The sequence below is a fragment of the Etheostoma spectabile genome, unplaced genomic scaffold (assembly GCF_008692095.1).
Source record: "Etheostoma spectabile isolate EspeVRDwgs_2016 unplaced genomic scaffold, UIUC_Espe_1.0 scaffold00008225, whole genome shotgun sequence".
NCBI classification, from domain to species: Eukaryota; Metazoa; Chordata; class Actinopteri; order Perciformes; family Percidae; genus Etheostoma; species Etheostoma spectabile.
Genome location: NW_022603570.1, coordinates 17,501 through 39,101, shown reverse-complemented (window position 1 = coordinate 39,101; position 21,601 = coordinate 17,501). Strand labels below are relative to the sequence as shown.

At 47.0% G+C, this 21,601-nt stretch overlaps 1 protein-coding gene across 1 annotated transcript in view; it reads right to left on the bottom strand.

The window, feature by feature from the left end:
• Positions 1 to 12,912: 12,912 nt before the first annotated feature.
• Positions 12,913 to 21,601, bottom strand: part of LOC116678813 (A disintegrin and metalloproteinase with thrombospondin motifs 2) — a gene marked incomplete at its 5' end in the record, with an annotated part of 25,514 nt that continues 16,825 nt past the window's right edge. Inside the window, 9 exon segments of the mRNA XM_032508532.1 lie at positions 12,913 to 13,870; positions 15,023 to 15,170; positions 15,255 to 15,329; positions 15,567 to 15,696; positions 16,674 to 16,959; positions 19,098 to 19,230; positions 20,229 to 20,388; positions 21,110 to 21,273; positions 21,362 to 21,442. Of these exon segments, the coding sequence (XP_032364423.1) occupies positions 13,012 to 13,870; positions 15,023 to 15,170; positions 15,255 to 15,329; positions 15,567 to 15,696; positions 16,674 to 16,959; positions 19,098 to 19,230; positions 20,229 to 20,388; positions 21,110 to 21,273; positions 21,362 to 21,442 (2,036 nt within the window).

The following is a 21,601-nucleotide window of genomic DNA, read 5'->3' as shown; positions in this document are numbered from 1 at the left end:
GCTTCTTAGACCCCATCCCGTCTAGGCTTCATCTAAACCATCAACCTGCCTCTTAGACCCCATCCCGACTAGGCTTCATCTAAACCATCAACCTGCCTCTTAGACCCTATCCCGACTAGGCTTCATCTAAACCATCAACCTGCCTCTTAGACCCCATCCAGACTAGGCTTCATCTAAACCATCAACCTGCCTCTTAGACCCCATCCAGACTAGGCTTTATCTAAACCATCAACCTGCCTCTTAGACCCCATCCCGACTAGGCTTCATCTAAACCATCAACCTGCCTCTTAGACCCCATCCCGACTAGGCTTCATCTAAACCATCAACCTGCCTCTTAGACCCCATCCCGACTAGGCTTCATCTAAACCATCAACCTGCCTCTTAGACCCCATCCCGACTAGGCTTCATCTAAACCATCAACCTGCCTCTTAGACCCCATCCCGACTAGGCTTCATCTAAACCATCAACCTGCCTCTTAGACCCCATCCCGACTAGGCTTCATCTGAACCATCGACCTGCCTCTTAGACTCCATCCCGACTAGGCTTCATCTAAACCATCAACCTGCCTCTTAGACCCCATCCCGAATAGGCTTCATTTGAACCATCGACCTGCCTCTTAGACCCCATCCGGACTAGGCTTCATCTAAACCATCAACCTGCCTCTTAGACCCCATCCCGACTAGGCTTCATCTAAGCCATCAACCTGCTTCTTAGACCCCATCCCGACTAGGCTTCATCTAAACCATCAACCTGCGTCTTAGACCCCATCCCGACTAGGCTTCATCTAAACCATCAACCTGCCTCTTAGACCCCATCCCGACTAGGCTTCATCTAAACCATCAACCTGCCTCTTAGACCCCATCCCGACTAGGCTTCATCTAAACCATCAACCTGCCTCTTAGACCCCATCCCGACTAGGCTTCATCTAAACCATCAACCTGCCTCTTAGACCCCATCCCGACTAGGCTTCATCTAAACCATCAACCTGCCTCTTAGACCCCATCCCGACTAGGCTTCATCTAAACCATCAACCTGCCTCTTAGACCCCATCCCGACTAGGCTTCATCTAAACCATCAACCTGCCTCTTAGACCCCATCCCGACTAGGCTTCATCTAAACCATCAACCTGCCTCTTAGACCCCATCCCGACTAGGCTTCATCTAAACCATCAACCTGCCTCTTAGACCCCATCCCGACTAGGCTTCATCTAAACCATCGACCTGCCTCTTAGACCCCATCCCGACTAGGCTTCATCTAAACCATCGACCTGCCTCTTAGACCCCATCCCGACTAGGCTTCATCTAAACCATCAACCTGCTTCTTAGACCCCATCCCGACTAGGCTTCATCTAAACCATCAACCTGCGTCTTAGACCCCATCCTGACTAGGCTTCATCTAAACCTTCAACCTGCGTCTTAGACCCCATCCCGACTAGGCTTCATCTAAACCTTCAACCTGCCTCTTAGACCCCATCCCGACTAGGCTTTCATCTAAACATCAACCTGCCTCTTAGACTCCATCCCGACTAGGCTTCATCTAAACCATCAACCTGCCTCTTAGACCCAATCCCGACTAGGCTTCATCTAAACCATCAACTGCCTCTTAGACCCCCTCCCGACTAGGCTTCATCTAAACCATCGACCTGCCTCTTAGACCCCCTCCCAACTAGGCTTCATCTAAACCATCGACCTGCCTCTTAGACCCCATCCCGACTAGGCTTCATTTAAACCATCGACCTGCCTCTTAGACCCCATCCGGACTAGGCTTCATCTAAACCATCAACCTGCCTCTTAGACCCCATCCCGACTAGGCTTCATCTAAGCCATCAACCTGCCTCTTAGACCCCATCCCGACTAGGCTTCATCTAAACCATCAACCTGCTTCTTAGACCCCATCCCGACTAGGCTTCATCTAAACCATCAACCTGCGTCTTAGACCCCATCCCGACTAGGCTTCATCTAAAACCATCAACCTGCCTCTTAGACCCCATCCCGACTAGGCTTCATCTAAACCATCAACCTGCTTCTTAGACCCATCCCGACTAGGCTTCATCTAAACCATCAACCTGCGTCTTAGACCCCATCCCGACTAGGCTTCATCTAAACCTTCAACCTGCCTCTTAGACCCATCCCGACTAGGCTTCATCTAAACCATCAACCTGCCTCTTAGACTCCATCCCGACTAGGCTTCATCTAAACCATCAACCTGCTTCTTAGACCCCATCCCGACTAGGCTTCATCTAAACCATCAACCTGCGTCTTAGACCCCATCCCGACTAGGCTTCATCTAAACCTTCAACCTGCCTCTTAGACCCCATCCCGACTAGGCTTCATCTAAACCATCAACCTGCCTCTTAGACTCCATCCCGACTAGGCTTCATCTAAACCATCAACCTGCCTCTTAGACCCCATCCCGACTAGGCTTCATCTAAACCATCAACCTGCCTCTTAGACTCCATCCCGACTAGGCTTCATCTAAACCATCAACCTGCCTCTTAGACCCCATCCCGACTAGGCTTCATCTAAACCCTCAACCTGCTCTTAGACCCCATCCCGACTAGGCTTCATCTAACCCTCAACCTGCTTCTTAGACCCCATCCCGACTAGGCTTCATCTAAACCATCAACCAGCGTCTTAGACCCCATCCCGACTAGGCTTCATCTAAACCATCAACCTGCCTCTTAGACCCATCCCGACTAGGCTTCATCTAAACCATCAACCTGCCTCTTAGACCCCATCCCGACTAGGCTTCATCTAAACCATCAACCTGCCTCTTAGACCCCATCCCGACTAGGCTTCATCTAAACCATCACCTGCCTCTTAGACCCCATCCCGATAGGCTTCATCTAAACCATCAACCTGCCTCTTAGACCCCATCCCGACTAGGCTTCATCTAAACCATCAACCTGCCTCTTAGACCCCATCCCGACTAGGCTTCATCTAAACCATCAACCTGCCTCTTAGACCCCATCCCAACTAGGCTTCATCTAAACTATCAACCTGCCTCTTAGACCCCATCCCGACTAGGCTTCATCTAAACCATCAACCTGCCTCTTAGACCCTATCCCGACTAGGCTTCATCTAAACCATCGACCTGCCTCTTAGACCCCATCCAGACTAGGCTTCATCTAAACCATCGACCTGCCTCTTAGACCCATCCAGACTAGGCTTCATCTAAACCATCAACGTGCCTCTTAGACCCCATCCCGACTAGGCTTCATCTAAACCATCAACCTGCCTCTTAGACCCCATCCCGTCTAGGCTTCATCAAAACCATCAACCTGCCTCTTAGACCCCATCCCGACTAGGCTTCATCTAAAGCATCAACCTGCCTCTTAGACCCCATCCCGACTAGGCTTCATCTAAACCATCAACCTGCTTCTTAGACCCCATCCCGACTAGGCTTCATCTAAACCATCAACCTGCCTCTTAGACCCCATCCCGACTAGGCTTCATCTAAACCATCAACCTGCCTCTTAGACTCCATCCCGTCTAGGCTTCATCTAAACCATCAACCTGCTTCTTAGACCCCATCCCGACTAGGCTTCATCTAAACCATCAACTGCTTCTAGACCCCATCCCGACTAGGCTTCATCTAAACCATCAACCTGCCTCTTAGACCCCATCCGACTAGGCTTCATCTAAACCATCAACCTGCCTCTTAGACCCCATCCCGACTAGGCTTCATCTAAACCATCAACTTCCTCTTAGACCCCATCCAGACTAGGCTTCATCTAAACCAACAACCTGCCTCTTAGACCCCATCCCGACTAGGCTTCATCTAAACCATCAACCTGCCTCTTAGACCCCATCCCGACTAGGCTTCATCTAAACCATCAACGTGCCTCTTAGACCCCATCCCGTCTAGGCTTCATCTAAACCATCAACCTGCTTCTTAGACCCCATCCCGTCTAGGCTTCATCTAAACCATCAACCTGCCTCTTGGATCCCATCCCGACTAGGCTTCATCTAAACCATCAACCTGCCTCTTAGACCCATCCCGACTAGGCTTCATCTAAACCATCAACCTGCCTCTTAGACCCCATCCCGACTAGGCTTCATCTAAACCTCAACGTGCCTCTTAGACCCCATCCCGTCTAGGCTTCATCTAAACCATCAACCTGCTTCTTAGACCCCATCCCGTCTAGGCTTCATCTAAACCATCAACCTGCCTCTTAGACCCCATCCCGACTAGGCTTCATCTAAACCATCAACCTGCCTCTTAGACCCCATCCCGACTAGGCTTCATCTAAACCATCAACCTGCCTCTTAGACTCCATCCCGACTAGGCTTCATCCAAACCATCAACCTGCCTCTTAGACCCCATCCCGACTAGGCTTCATCTAAACCATCAACCTGCCTCTTAGACTCCATCCGACTAGGCTTCATCCAAACCATCAACCTGCCTCTTAGACCCCATCCCGACTAGGCTTCATCTAAACCATCAACCTGCCTCTTAGACCCCATCCCGACTAGGCTTCATCTAAACCATCAACCTGCCTCTTAGACCCCATCCCGACTAGGCTTCATCTAAACCATCAACCTGCCTCTTAGACTCCATCCCGACTAGGCTTCATCCAAACCATCAACCTGCCTCTTAGACCCCATCCCGACTAGGCTTCATCTAAACCATCAACCTGCCTCTTAGACTCCATCCCGACTAGGCTTCATCCAAACCATCAACCTGCCTCTTAGACCCCATCCCGACTAGGCTTCATCTAAACCATCAACCTGCCTCTTAGACCCCATCCCGACTAGGCTTCATCTAAACCATCAACCTGCCTCTTAGACCCCATCCCGACTAGGCTACTTAAAGAAGTTTTACCATTAGTCAAAACTTCTCTACTAGATATAACCAATCTATCTTTATTAACAGGCTATGTACCACAGTACTTTAAAATAGCTGTAATTAAACCTCTTCTAAAAAAGGCCAACCCTGATCCAGATGTTTTAGCCAACTATAGACCTATATCCAACCGTGATCGAGATGTTTTAGCCAACCATAGACCTATATCCAACCCTGATCCAGATGTTTTAGCCACCTATAGACCTATATCCAACCTTGATCCAGATGTTTTAGCCAACTATAGACCTATATCCAACCTTGATCCAGATGTTTTAGCCAACTATAGACCTATATCCAACCTTGACCCAGATGTTTTAGCCAACTATAGACCTATATCCAACCCTGATCCAGATATTTTAGCCAACTATAGACCTATATCCAACCGTGATCGAGATGTTTTAGCCAACCATAGACCTATATCCAACCCTGATCCAGATGTTTTAGCCACCTATAGACCTATATCCAACCTTGATCCAGATGTTTTTGCCAACTATAGACCTATATCCAACCTTGATCCAGATGTTTTAGCCAACCATAGACCTATATCCAACCTTGATCCAGATGTTTTAGCCAACTATAGACCTATATCCAACCTTGATCCAGATGTTTTATCCCACTACACTATAGACCTATATCCAACCTTGATCCAGATGTTTTAGCCAACCATAGACCTATATCCAACCTTGACCCAGATGTTTTAGCCAACTATAGACCTATATCCAACCTTGATCCAGATGTTTTAGCCAACTAAAGACCTATATCCAAACTTGACCCAGATGTTTTAGCCAACTATAGACCTATATCCACCTTGATCCAGATGTTTTAGCCAACTATAGACCTATATCCAACCTTGACCCAGATGTTTTTAGCCAACTATAGATCTACATCCAACCTTGATCCAGATGTTTTAGTCAACTATAGACCTATATCCAACCTTTATCCAGATGTTTTAGCCAACTATAGACCTATATCCAACCTTGATTAAGATGTTTTATCCCACTATAGACCTATATCCAACCTTGATTAAGATGTTTTATCCCACTATAGACCTATATCCAACCTTGACCCAGATGTTTTAGCCAACTATAGACCTATTTCCAACCTTGACCCAGATGTTTTAGCCAACTATAGACCTATTTCCAACCTTGACCCAGATGTTTTAGCCAACTATAGACCTATATCCAACCTTGATCCAGATGTTTTAGCCAACTATAGACCTATATCCAACCTTGACCCAGATGTTTTAGCCAACTATAGACCTATTTCCAACCTTGACCCAGATGTTTTAGCCAACTATAGACCTATTTCCAACCTTGACCCAGATGTTTTAGCCAACTATAGACCTATATCCAACCTTGATCCAGATGTTTTAGCCAACTATAGACCTATATCCAACCTTGATCCAGATGTTTTAGCCAACTATAGACCTATATCCAACCTTGATCCAGATGTTTTAGCCAACTATAGACCTATATCCAACTTTGATCCAGATGTTTTAGCCAACTATAGACCTATATCCAACCTTGACCCAGATGTTTTAGCCAACTATAGACCTATATCCAACCTTGATCCAGATGTTTTAGCCAACTATAGACCTATATCCAACCTTGATCCAGATGTTTTAGCCAACTATAGACCTATATCCAACCTTGATCCAGATGTTTTAGCCAACTATAGACCTATATCCAACCTTGATCCAGATGTTTTAGCCAACTATAGACCTATATCCAACTTTGATCCAGATGTTTTAGCCAACTATAGACCTATATCCAACCTTGACCCAGATGTTTTAGCCAACTATAGACCTATATCCAACCTTGATCCAGATGTTTTAGCCCAGTGATTCCCAAAGTGGGGGTCGGGACCCCCAGGGGGGTTGCGAGCCAGAGAGGGGGGGTCGCGAGTTGATTTCCAGAAATAAAATAAAAATGTAAAAACGATTAGAAATAGCATGTTAGCCATGATTTTAACACAAGATAAAACTAGTGGCTAAATTTAAAATAAAACCAAGTAACTAAATAAAAAGGGAACAGCTGTTTTGATTTTCTTTCTTTCCGAGTAGCGTCTCCAACATTAACACTACAACTGCCGGGATTCCCAAAGTACTGGAACCATCTAAACTCTATAATCTGTCAGGATAAACACCTAATTGCAATTTTAATGCAGGTATTGTGTTAGGATATCTTTAGAAAAACGAAATAACACCAAAATGTACACACTTGAGTTGCCCAGGTGTTTCAATAATTCATAACTTGGCATAGTAAAACGTAATTATTCCATTCACATCTGAAAAATATGGTATGTAAATTCATTCAACATAACTTATAACATGCAAATAACACCTAAAAGTATTTTCTTTGAACATTTATAACCTAACCTAACCTGTCACTGCCTCTGTGTTGGTGTCTGCTGTGGTGCGCACTGCTCCTCGGACCTCCTTGGAGAGGATGTGTGTGATTCCAGCCAGTTTGAGGATGTATAAAGTTGTATGAACACGTAGGCAGCCCCCGGCCATCTAGCTCCGTGTCCCGCTCCTTCCACAGAGCGAGCGCCCGGCGCTGCCTTCTGGTCCAGAACGGAGTCCATCCCCGCCGTACTCATGGTGGTAGCAGCGTTACCGACCCGGGCTTTACCTTCGGCCCATCGCTGATGCCCACCCTTGTTACTCCAGACCGATTATGACGTTTCTCTGACAGAGACGCTGATGGTAACTAAGCAACCAATTTGCATCTTCAACCGTGCGAAAGATTAAAACCAAAACCACAAAATACCGAATACTGTATGGCCGAAATAGGTAAAAGGGATTTTATTTTTTTTGGCCTAGTGTGTAATGTTTATAAAAACTATTTTAAATTAAAATATAGATCTTTTAACTTGCTGTGCTCCTAACATACTGCACATCCACCTCATTAGGAGAGATTAAGTTCAAATCAAGTAAATTACTGTAGAATAATGTCATGGCTGTTGTGTTATTTGTCTCGTCAATATGCTCATGTTTGGATACGCCTGTAGTGCGTGCGCGATGCGCGCAATGTTTATAGTGGGGGGGGGGGGGGGGGGTTCGCGAGTCACTTGCACCGTTACTTTGGGGGTCGCGGGCTGAAAGTTTTGGGAACCCCTGGTTAGCCAACTATAGACCTCTATCCAACCTTGATCCAGATGTTTTAGCCAACTATAGACCTATATCCAACCTTGACAGATGTTTTAGCCAACTATAGACCTATATCCAACCTTGATCCAGATGTTTTAGCCAACTATAGACCTATATCCAACCCTGATCCAGATGTTTTAGCCAACTATAGACCTATATCCAACCCTGATCCAGATGTTTTAGCCAACTATAGACCTATATCCAACCTTGATCCAGATGTTTTAGCCAACTATAGACCTATATCCAACCTTGATCCAGATGTTTTAGCCAACTATAGACCTATATCCAACCCTGATCCAGATGTTTTAGCCAACTATAGACCTATATCCAACCCTGATCCAGATGTTTTAGCCAACTATAGACCTATATCCAACCTTCCATTTCTCTCTAAGATTCTTGAGAAAGCAGTCGCCAAACAGCTGTGCGACTTTCTGCATAGCAACCGCTTATTTGAGGATTTTCAGTCAGGATTTAGAGTTCATCATAGCACAGAGACAGCACTTGTTAAATTACTAATGACCTCCTAATTGCATCAGACGAAGGACTTATCTCTGTACTTGTGTTATTAGATCTTAGCGCTGCATTTGATACCATTGACCATCATATCTTATTACAGAGAGTGGAACATTTAATTGGCATTAAAGGGACCGCTCTAAGCTGGTTTAAGTCTTATTTATCAGATCGATCTCAGTTTGTTAATGTTAACGATGAATCCTCTGTGCACGCCAACGTTAGTCATGGAGTCCCACAAGGATCTGTGCTCGGTCCAATCCTGTTTACTTTATATATGCTTCCTTTAGGCAGTATTATTAGGAAACACTCCATAAGCAGCACCACCCTGGCCTCCAGCACAACCCTGGTCTCCAGCAACACCCTGGCCCCCAGCACCACCCTGGCCTCCAGTACCACCCTGGCCTCCAGCACCACCCTGGCCTCCAGTACACACCTGGCCTCCAGCACCACCCTGGCCTCCAGCATCACCCTGGTCTCCAGCACCACCCTGGCCCCAGCACCACCCTATACCCAGCACCACCCTGGCCTCCAGCACCACCCTGGCCCCCAGCACCACCCTGGCCTCCAGCACCACTGTGAGGAATCTTGGAGTCATCTTTGATCAGGACATGTGCATCCATGTCCCAGAAATGCTTGTTACTAACCTAGTTACTAACCTAGTTACTAACCTAGTTACTAACCTAGTTACTAACCTAGTTACTAACCTAGTTCTGGGGAGTAATTCCCCGGAGTCCTTATGTTCTTTTTTCCCCAGCATGTTCCCTTGGATCAGAGAGGCTCTGAAATCAGGGTAGCAGCTGTCGCCATGGTCCCGCTCCACGTTCTGTGATGCCATGTTCAACTGCTACACTGCGGTGCCCTGCTACGTCCTGCTACGTCCTGCAACGTCCTGCTACGTCCTGCTACGCCCTGCTACGTCCTGCTACGTCCTGCAAACGTCCTGCAAACGTCCTGCTACGTCCTGCAACGTCCTGCTACGTCCTGCTACTTCCTGCTACGTCCTGCTACGTGCTGCAAACGTCCTGCTACGTCCTGCTACTCCCTGCTACGTCCTGCAAACGTCCTGCTACGTCCTGCTACGTCCTGCAACGTCTGCTACGTCCTGCTACACCCTGCTACGTCCTGCTACGTCCTGCAACGTCCTGCTACGTCTGCTACGCCCTGCTACGTCCTGCTACGTCCTGCAAACGTCCTGCTACGTCCTGCAACGTCCTGCTACGTCCTGCTACTTCCTGCTACGTCCTGCTACGTCCTGCAAACGTCCTGCTACGTCCTGCCACGTCCTGCTACGTCCTGCCATGCCCTGCTACGTCCTGCAAACATCCTGCTACGTCCTGCTACGTCCTGCAACGTCCTGCTACGTCCTGCTACACCCTGCTACGTCCTGCTACGTCCTGCTACGCCCTGCTACGCCCTGCTACGCCCTGCAACGTCCTGCTACACCCTGCTACGTCCTGCTACGTCCTGCAACGTCCTGCTACGTCCTGCTACGCCCTGCTACGTCCTGCTACGTCCTGCAAACGTCCTGCTACGTCCTGCAACGTCCTGCTACGTCCTGCTACTTCCTGCTACGTCCTGCTACGTCCTGCAAACGTCCTGCTACGTCCTGCCACGTCCTGCTACGTCCTGCTACGTCCTGCAAACGTCCTGCTACGTCCTGCTACGTCCTGCAACGTCCTGCTACGTCCTGCTACACCCTGCTACGTCCTGCTACGTCCTGCTACGTCCTGCTGTGCCTTGTAATGCCCACAGCGTCCTGCTATACCATGAACTACTACAAAGAACTGCTACAAACTACTAATTTTTTCTATTTTTGTTATTGCCACTCTTCATTCTAACCCCAACCGGCCCGTCAGACACCGCCTACCAAGAGCCTGGGTCTGGGTCTGGGCCTGGGTCTGGGTCTGGGCCTGGGTCTGACCGAGGTTTCTGCCTAAAAGGAAGTTTTTCCTCTCCACTGTGGCCCTGTTGCTGCTCTGGAGGAAACCACTAGAACTGTTGGGTCCTTGTAAATTCCGGAGTGTGGTCTATCTGTAAAGTGTCTCGAGATAATTCTTGTTATGAATTGATACTATAAATAAAATTGAATTGAATTGAATTGAATTAATTCCCACTTAAAGCAAATTCCAAGGATCGCCTTTTTTCACCTACGTAATATTGCAAAAATCAGGAATATCCTGTCTAAAAATGATGCAGAAAAACTAGTCCATGCATTTGTTACTTCTAGGCTGGATTACTGCAATTCTTTACTATCAGGCTGCTCGAAAAAATCCATAAAAACTCTTCAGCTGATCCAGAATGCTGCAGCACGTGTTCTGACAGGAACCAGGAAAAGAGACCACATCTCTCTTGTTTTAGCTTCTCTGCATTGGCTTCCTGTGAAATCTAGAATAGAATTTAAAATCCTTCTTCTCACCTACAAAGCTCTTCATGGTCAGGCTCCATCTTATCTTAAAGAGCTCATAGTACCTTACAATATATTTAATGTTGATATTATTTATATATTTAATGTATTTAATGTTGATATTATTTATATATTTAATGTATTTAATGTTGATATTATTTATATATTTAATATTGATATTATTTATATATTTAATGTTGATATTATTTATATATTTAATATTGATATTATTTATATATTTAATGTTGATTTTATTTGTAAATTTAATATTGATATTATTTGTATATTTATGTTGATATTATTTATATATTTAATAATATTAATATTAATATTAATAGACGCAGAGTGAAGGTGGATGTCATTTATTTTTATCTGAGTGTCAGAGTTAACGAGATCATCACCCTGGTAACAGGAGACAGTTACTTGGTAACGAGAGTGGGGAACACCAGAGTAGAGGGAATGAGAGAGCAGGGGGAATGAGAAAGCAGGGGGAATGAGAAAGCAGGGGAATGGGAGAGTGGGGGAATGAGAGAGCAGGGGGAATGAGAGAGCAGGGGGAATGGGAGAGGGAGAGAATGAGAGAGCAGGGGGAATGAGAGAGCAGGGGGAATGAGAGAGCAGGGGGAATGGGAGAGGGGGAATGAGAGAGCAGGGGAATGAGAGAGCAGGGGGAATGGGAGAGTGAGGGAATGAGAGAGCAGGGGGAATGAGAGAGCAGGGGGAATGAGAGAGCAGGGGGAATGAGAGCGTGGGGGAATGAGAGAGTGGGGGAATGAGAGAGTGGGAGAATGAGATAGTGGGGGAATGAGAGCAGGGGGAATGAGAGAGTGGGGGAATGAGAGAGTGGGAGAATGAGAGAGTGGGGGAATGAGAGCAGGGGAATGAGAGAGTGGGGGAATGAGAGAGTGAGGGAATGAGAGAGCAGGGGGAATGAGAGAGAGGGAATGAGAGAGTGGGGGAATGAGAGAGTGAGGGAATGAGAGAGCAGGGGGAATGAGAGAGTGAGGGAATGAGAGAGCAGGGGAATGAGAGAGAGGGAATGAGAGAGTGGGGGAATGAGGAGAGCAGGGGGAATGAGAGAGCAGGGGAATGAGAGTTGGGGAATGAGAGAGTTGGGGGAATGGAAGAGTGGGGGAATGAGAGAGTGGGGGAATGAGAGAGCAGGGGAATGAGAGAGTGGGGAATGAGAGAACAGGGGGAATGAGAGAGCAGGGGGAATGAGAGAGCAGGGGGAATGAGAAAGAGGGAATGAGAGAGTGGGGAATGAGAGAGCAGGGGGAATGAGAGAGCAGGGGAATGAGAGAGTGGGGGAATGAGAGAGCAGGGGGAATGAAAGAGTGGGGGAATGAGAGAGTGGGGGATGAGAGAGTGGGGGAATGAGAGAGTGGGGGAATGAGAGAGTGAGGGAATGAGAGAGCAGGGGGAATGAGAGAGAGGGAATGAGAGAGTGGGGGAATGAGAGAGTGAGGGAATGAGAGAGTGGGGGAATGAGAGAACAGGGGGAATGAGAGAGCAGGGGGAATGAGAGAGCAGGGGGAATGAGAGAAAAGGAATGAGAGAGTGGGGGAATGAGAGAGTGGGGGAATGAGAGAGCAGGGGGAATGAGAGAGTGGGGGAATGAGAGAGCAGGGGGAATGAGAGAGGGGGGGAATGAGAGAGTGAGGGAATGAGAGAGCAGGGGAATGAGAGAGTGGGGGGAATGAGAGAGTGGGGGAATGAGAGAGTGGGGGAATGAGAGAGCAGGGGGAATGAGAGAGTGGGGGAATGAGAGAGTGGGGGAATGAGAGAGCAGGGGGAATGAGAGAGTGGGGGAATGAGAGAGCAGGGGGAATGAGAGAGTGGGGAATGAGAGAGTGGGGGAATAAGAGAGTAGAACAGTATCACATAAAGCTGAACTTGACATGTCAGATGTTGAGTGTTTTATTCTGGTGAAGCAGAGACACGGCGGCCTGGTGACCGCGCGGCCCTGAAGGCATCACGTCAGATACAACAAGCATGATGGTGTGTTCTCTTAACGAGCTCGTTAGGAGCTCGTTAGCAGGAAGCGAGCAAGCTGCACATGCGTCATAACGAGCTAATCAAAGCGCAGAGTGCACGTTCACGTGCGCGTGGCGGGCGCCCCCCCCTCTCGCCGCCGCTTCTCGTTCAGAAGCTGCTGGATGCGCTTGTTTTGCGTCCGCTCGCGGGGCGGGGGGGTGCGCCGCGGCACAAAGTAGTTCTGCTGGCCCCGCCCCCCCACGCCGCCGTCCAATCCCACGATCCGGTACGGGACCTCGTCAACAGAGTTGTTCTCCCGCCCCCCCGGCGGCGGGGTCGGGGGAAACGGGGCGCTAAGGGTTACTACGGGAACAGGGTGCATTGTGGGAGCTGGAGTTTTCCTCTTGAATAAATGTGGCGGAGCAGTTTTTCTGGTGCGTTTTGTAGTTGTAGAAGTAGTCGTGGGGGGGGACTCTGGGATGGCAGACGTTACAGCGGTTACTAAGGAAACGGGCACTGTGGGAGCTGTAGTTCTCCCATGCGGCATCGTTGGAGTTTTCCCTTTGAGTAAATGCGGCGGAGCAGGTTTTCTTGTGCGTTCTGTAGTCGTGGGGGGGGACTCTGGGAAGGCAGATGTCCTGGGACTCTGATCCTCAGCAGTTACCATGGGAACTGTCGCAGAATGCATTGTGGGAATGGGAGTTTTCCTCTTGAATAAATGTAGCGAAGCAGTTTCACGTCTTGTAGTACGAGAAGTAGAACTGATGGGAGGAGAGTCGGAGGAAAACTCGCCGTAATCCTCGTACTCCACGTACACAAAGTCGGTGCTGCGGCGGCTGGTGGGGGGCGGAGTCATGGTGACGCTGGGGGGAGGAGTCATGGTGACGCTGGGAGGCGGGACTACAGTGATGCTGGGAGGCAGCGTGCTGACGATGATGGCGGATGCTGAAGTCATCGTCTCCATGGTTACACTCCAGGAACTAAGAGACAAAATGAGACCCATCAGAGTCTGGTGGAGATATGCTGCATGTAAATAATCACTACTTTTAGCGTGTTTAGAGCAGCATCTCTCCACCAGACTCCATGTAAATAATCACTACTTTTAGCGTGTATAGATCAGCATATCTCCACCAGACTCCATGTAAATAATCACTACTTTTAGCGTGTTTAGAGCAGCATCTCTCTACCAGACTCCATGTAAATAATCACTACTTTTAGCGTGTATAGAGCAGCATATCTCCACCAGACTCCATGTAAATAATCACTACTTTTAGCGTGTATAGATCAGCATATCTCCACCAGACTCCATGTAAATAATCACTACTTTTAGCATGTATAGAGCAGCATATCTCCACCAGACTCCATGTAAATGATCACTACTTTTAGCATGTATAGAGCAGCATATCTCCACCAGACTCCATGTAAATAATCACTACTTTTAGTGTGTATAGAGCAGCATATCTCCACCAGACTCCATGTAAATAATCACTACTTTTAGCATGTATAGAGCAGCATATCTCCACCAGACTCCATGTAAATAATCACTACTTTTAGCGTGTATAGAGCAGCATATCTCCACCAGACTCCATGTAAATAATCACTACTTTTAGTGTGTATAGAGCAGCATATCTCCACCAGACTCCATGTAAATAATCACTACTTTTAGCGTGTATAGAGCAGCATATCTCCACCAGACTCCATGTAAATAATCACTACTTTTAGCGTGTATAGAGCAGCATATCTCCACCAGACTCCATGTAAATAATCACTACTTTTAGCGTGTATAGAGCAGCATATCTCCACCAGACTCCATGTAAATAATCACTACTTTTAGCGTGTATAGAGCAGCATATCTCCACCAGACTCCATGTAAATAATCACTACTTTTAGCGTGTATAGAGCAGCATGTCTCCACATGTAAATGGGTGAATTAAGAGTTTATTCCAACCAGACCAGAGTGGTGATTGTTGGAACAGTGGAAAGATGAACCAAGACGGCTTTTGGTAGTTTTATTTAGTTTCTGTCCACTTTGAATGAAGTGTGTTTTACGATGGTAAAAGTAGTGATTATTTACATGGAGTCTGGTGGGTTTGGTGATTTCGTGGAGACATGTAATGTTAAAGTTGTCTGACCTGTTGTTGGCGCTCAGCGGGATAAAGCTGCTGAAGTTGCCATGGCTACAGGATTTGCAGCACATCTGGCGGTACCCGGCGATGGAGCAGTACCGAGTCAACACCTCCATCCGGCAAAATACAGAGCGGTCACCACGGCAACGCGTCCCTGGAGACAAAGCGGAAGCATCAGAGCCAATCACGAAGCAGAAAGAAGTTCTGAATATTCTGAGAGAAGAAGAGGAAATGTTACTGGAGGAGGTCTGGGGGGGGGCGAGGTCAGAGGTCGAACGGGACAACCACTGGATGATGGAGTTCCTCGGCTCGCCTGCAGGGGGAGACACACACACACACACACACACACACACACACACACACACACACACACACACACACACACACACACACACACACACACAGTTATACACTATACACACACACTGATACAAACAGACTAACCACTACACACAGTTACACACAGAGTACACAGAATGTACACACAAACTACACACTCATTTACACACAGACTACCCTCTGTCGGGCCCTGTGATTGGTGGATACGCACCGCTGCAGGGAGGGGGCTGGCAGGCGCGGGTTGTGATTGGTCGAGGGTCGCTGCAGTTTTGTGCTGAACCTTCGGGACTCAAACACGCGACCTGGCGCTCCTGAGTCCCGTTTCCACAGGACACCGAGCACTGAAACAGAAAGACAGTGGGACTCAGCGAGCATCCTGAGGGACGTTAGCGGGGACGTTAGGGCCGTTAGGGGGGACGTTAGGGACGTTAGGGGGGACGTTAGAGGGGACGTTAGGGGGGACGTTAGGGGGGACGTTAGCGGGGACGTTAGGGCCGTTAGGGGGGACGTTAGGGACGTTAGGGGGGACGTTAGAGGGGACGTTAGGGGGACGTTAGGGGGGACGTTAGGGGGGACGTTAGAGGGGACGTTAGGGGGGACGTTAGGGACGTTAGAGGGGACGTTAGGGGCGTTAGGGACGTTAGAGGGGACGTTAGGGGGGACGTTAGAGGGGGCGTTAGAGGGGACGTTAGAGGGGGCGTTAGAGGGGACGTTAGAGGGGACGTTAGGGACGTTAGAGGGGACGTTAGGGACGTTAGAAGGGACGTTAGAGGGGACGTTAGAGGGGGCGTTAGAGGGGACGTTAGAGGGGACGTTAGGGACGTTAGAGGGGACGTTAGGGACGTTAGAGGGGGCGTTAGAGGGGACGTTAGAGGGGGCGTTAGAGGGGACGTTAGAGGGGACGTTAGAGGGGACGTTAGAGGGGACGTTAGGGACGTTAGAGGGGACGTTAGGGACGTTAGGGACGTTAGAGGGGACGTTAGAGGGGGCGTTAGAGGGGACGTTAGAGGGGGTGTTAGAGGGGACGTTAGAGGGGACGTTAGGGACGTTAGAGGGGACGTTAGGGACGTTAGGGACGTTAGAGGGGGCGTTAGAGGGGACGTTAGAGGGGGCGTTAGAGGGGACGTTAGAGGGGACGTTAGAGGGGACGATAGAGGGGACGTTAGGGACGTTAGAGGGGACGTTAGGGACGTTAGGGACGTTAGAGGGGGCGTTAGAGGGGACGTTAGAGGGGGCGTTAGAGGGGACGTTAGAGGGGACGTTAGAGGGGACTTTAGAGGGGACATTAGAGGGGACGTTAGAGGGGACGGCGTCGTACCGGCGTCCAGGGTCCGGCGCGCCAGGCCGCAGGGCAGCTGAAGCGGTTGCAGGTTCGTTTCCCTTCCGGTCGCTCGCCTCCGCACAGCTTGCTGTTCACCGAGCGGGTCTGCTGTCCCGTGCTGGACTGTCCCGTGGCGGACTGTCCCGTGGCGGACTGTCCTGTGCTGGACTGTCCCGTGGTGGACTGTCCCGTGGTGGACGCCTGTTGGCAGCTGACCCAGCGGCGCTGCCACCCCGTCTGACCACAGGAGGCGCTGCAGTCGTCCCACGGGCCGCTCACCCAGCTGACGGAGGACAGGGACAATCAGTCCATCACGTCCTGTCCTACGGTTTCTGGGGTTCCCAGGCCTCCTCAAAAACTCCTCATGTGACCACATGACCCGTGTGTTGTCTCGTGCATTATGATGTTGTGATGTTGTTATTGTATACTATGTTGTGATGTTGTTATTGTATACTATGTTGTGATGTTGTTATTGTACACTATGTTGTGATGTTGTTATTGTATACTATGTTGTGATGTTGTTATTGTATACTATGTTGTGATGTTGTTATTGTTTACTATGTTGTGATGTTGTGTGTATACTATGTTGTGATGTTGTGTGTATACTATGTTGTGATGTTGTTATTGTACACTATGTTGTGATGTTGTTATTGTTTACTATGTTGTGATGTTGTTATTGTACACTATGTTGTGATGTTGTTATTGTTTACTATGTTGTGATGTTGTTATTGTTTACTATGTTGTGATGTTGTTATTGTATACTATGTTGTGATGTTGTTATTGTATACTATGTTGTGATGTTGTTATTGTATACTATGTTGTGATGTTGTTATTGTATACTATGTTGTGATGTTGTGTGTATACTATGTTGTGATGTTGTGTGTATACTATGTTGTGATGTTGTGTGTATACTATGTTGTGATGTTGTTATTGTATACTATGTTGTGATGTTGTTATTGTATACTATGTTGTGATGTTGTGTGTATACTATGTTGTGATGTTGTTATTGTACACTATGTTGTGATGTTGTGTGTATACTATGTTGTGATGTTGTTATGTCTTGTACTCTATGTTGTGATGTTGTTATGTCTTGTACTCTATGTTGTGATGTTGTTATGTCTTGTACTCTATGTTGTGATGTTGTGTGTATTCTATGTTGTGATGTTGTTATGTCTTGTACTCTATGTTGTGATGTTGTTATGTCTTGTATTCTATGTTGTGATGTTGTTATTGTACTCTATGTTGTGATGTTGTGTGTATACTATGTTGTGATGTTGTTATTGTACATTATGTTGTGATGTTGTTATGTCTTGTACACTATGTTGTGATGTTGTTATGTCTTGTACTCTATGTTGTGATGTTGTTATGTCTTGTACTCTATGTTGTGATGTTGTTATGTCTTGTACTCTATGTTGTGATGTTGTTATGTCTTGTACTCTATGTTGTGATGTTGTTGTGTCTTGTACTCTATGTTGTGATGTTGTTATGTCTTGTACTCTATGTTGTGATGTTGTTATGTCTTGTACTCTATGTTGTGATGTTGTGTGTATACTATGTTGTGATGTTGTTATTGTATACTATGTTGTGATGTTGTTATTGTACACTATGTTGTGATGTTGTGTGTATACTATGTTGTGATGTTGTTATTGTATACTATGTTGTGATGTTGTTATTGTACACTATGTTGTGATGTTGTGTGTATACTATGTTGTGATGTTGTTATTGTATACTATGTTGTGATGTTGTTATTGTACACTATGTTGTGATGTTGTGTGTATACTATGTTGTGATGTTGTTATTGTACACTATGTTGTGATGTTGTGTGTATACTATGTTGTGATGTTGTTATTGTATACTATGTTGTGATGTTGTTATTGTTTACTATGTTGTGATGTTGTGTGTATACTATGTTGTGATGTTGTGTGTATACTATGTTGTGATGTTGTTATTGTATACTATGTTGTGATGTTGTTATTGTATACTATGTTGTGATGTTGTTATTGTACATTATGTTGTGATGTTGTTATTGTATACTATGTTGTGATGTTGTTATTGTATACTATGTTGTGATGTTGTTATTGTATACTATGTTGTGATGTTGTTATTGTATACTATGTTGTGATGTTGTTATTGTATACTATGTTGTGATGTTGTTATTGTACATTATGTTGTGATGTTGTTATTGTATACTATGTTGTGATGTTGTTATTGTATACTATGTTGTGATGTTGTTATTGTATACTATGTTGTGATGTTGTTATTGTACATTATGTTCCATAGCTTCCAAATCAAACTACTATATAACCTACTATAATATACAGTATATATTGATGTATGTAGATAGTATTGAACTATATATTATGTATATATTGATGTCTGTAGCTAGTATTATGTACTCTCTATATGGATGAGCGGTGTTACCGTGGCGAGCTGCAGGCGTCCGAGTTGCAGCCGCGGCTGATGGCTCTCGGCTTGTTGACGTTGGAGCAGAACGTCCTGGGGACCATCTTCCCGTCGGCCTTCCTCCTGCAGCCGAACCGCGTGTACTGTTTCCCTGGCAACCAGACAGCACAGTCACACAGCTACACGTCAGGCTAACAAGGCTAACAAGGCTAACAACCATCATCACATCAGGCTAACAAGGCTAACAAGGCTAACAACCATCATCACATCAGGCTAACAAGGCTAACCAGGCTAACCAGGCTAACCAGGCTAACGACCTGCTGGTGGAGTAAACGAGGACTGGAGCCGCGTCTCGGGGCCTCGGCCGGGGGGAGAGCAACAAACTCAAAATGAAGGAACATCTTTGTTATTAACCTTCATTAACACGTCATCCAACCCCCTTCAGACCTCTCTGAAGGACCAGGATTTAAACCCAGAACCTTCTTACTGTGCACAATTGGGCCAAAGAAACCCCATTTAAAGGTATCTGAAGGACCAGGATTCTAACCCCCTTCTTGCTGTGAGGCCACCATGTTGTCCAATGAAAGCCCACGTGTCCCTATCTGGGCCCATGTGGTCTCACGGTCTCTCTCAGCACCTGAGACCCTGACCCCGTGTTGTCTCCCGTAGACCAACATTTAGTTTTTCTGGGTCAGAATTTTAAGTCAAAACTTCTTTAAGACACTTTGTCACATTTATTATTATATCATTTATTATATTTTTGTTGTTTTTTAGTTTTTGAAGCCTTCTCCGACATTTGTTGTCATTTTTTTGACGTTGTCTCACTTTTCCCGAAGTTCTTTCTCTTTCTGTCTTTGTCGATTCTTTGTTTTTGTTGTTGACATTTCTTAATTCTTTTCTTTTAACTGTTCCGTCTTCCCATCACCTCGTGACGACGTCGTGTGGAACATCCACGTTATTTATTAATATTTATTACTATCAGGTCGAAGGAAACACAAATGTCTGATTTAGAAATGTTTGGAAAATGGGTCAAACATGACCCCGAGGACACCAGGAGGGGTCATGACCCCCCCCCGACATAACGACTTGATTCATCCCCCCAACGACTCTGGGTAAGCTCTCCGTTACCATGGTTACCCAGCAGCGTACCTCCGCCGCAGGGCTTGGAGCAGGCGGACCACTTCTTCAGCGCCCACTCGTAGAAGACGGCGTCCTCCTGCAGCAGGTTGGACTCCAGGGACGACCGCAGACCGTCCTGGATCACGTACTTATAGGACACCGTCACCTTGGAGTCGCCGTGGGAACGGACCTGCGGAGACAGACACAGTGGGACGGTCCACCAGAATAACATCCGTCTTATTATTATTATTATTATTATTATTATTATTCATTCCTCATCTGTCTTCTAGTCCAGGCAGACAGCTTAGATCATCTCTATAAGTGTCCAGAACAACATATGAAAAGTCCCAAAAACTCCTAATTATTGTAATTTATTAAATTCTCATCGATCGGAGATGTTGCCTGGCGACCAATTGTTTATATGCATTGTATGCATATAATAATATGTTCATGCATATGCATATGCATGAATTGTAATATGCAAATGAGCGATACGCTTTATTATGGAGGGTCCAGGATATGAATCAGACCATGTGGAGGGTCCAGGATCAGACCATGTGGGGGGTACAGGATATGAATCAGACCATGTGGAGGGTCCAGGATCAGACCATGTGGGGGGTACAGGATATGAATCAGACCATGTGGAGGGTCCAGGATCAGACCATGTGGGGGGTACAGGATATGAATCAGACCATGTGGAGGGTCCAGGATCAGACCATGTGGGGGGTACAGGATATGAATCAGACCATGTGGAGGGTCCAGGATATGAATCAGACCATGTGGAGGGTCCAGGATATGAATCAGACCATGTGGGTGTATTTGAGTAGTTTACAGCTCATTTGCATATTTAAATTAATGTTCAAAGGAACTTGTAATAGAACCGTTTCTAAACCCCTTCCTGTGTCACTGACCATGAGCAGGACCCCGTACTGGAGCGGCCCGCTGGTCTGGATGGACTCCGCCTCCTGGCTGGTGCTGTACTCCCACGCCACGCCTTTCTCGATCACCACTCGGGATTCTGGGAGCTCGTCTTCATCGTTGAGGAAGACGTGACCCGTCTCCAGGTTGGTCATCGCTGCGGCACCAAAAACAGAGACAGTCAGTCTTCGTCCTGATTGGGGCAGCAGAAGTAGTTCCTATTGGTCCCAGGTTACCCAGGTTACCCAGGATGTGGGGCGTCTCTCTGAACTCTTGGACCAGAAGGTGTCGCGCTCCTTTGGGGATCTCCAGGATCTTAAGGTAACCTAGGCAACAACAATTACCAAACAATCAGAAGCACTAATTGGTACCTGCACCACCCGTCCCCATCAAAGACTACATGCCTGCAGCGTCTGAAAGGACCTTTGGATCTATAAAGTACCTGAGGTACCTTCTCTAGACCTAGGGACCTATGAAGCACCTGA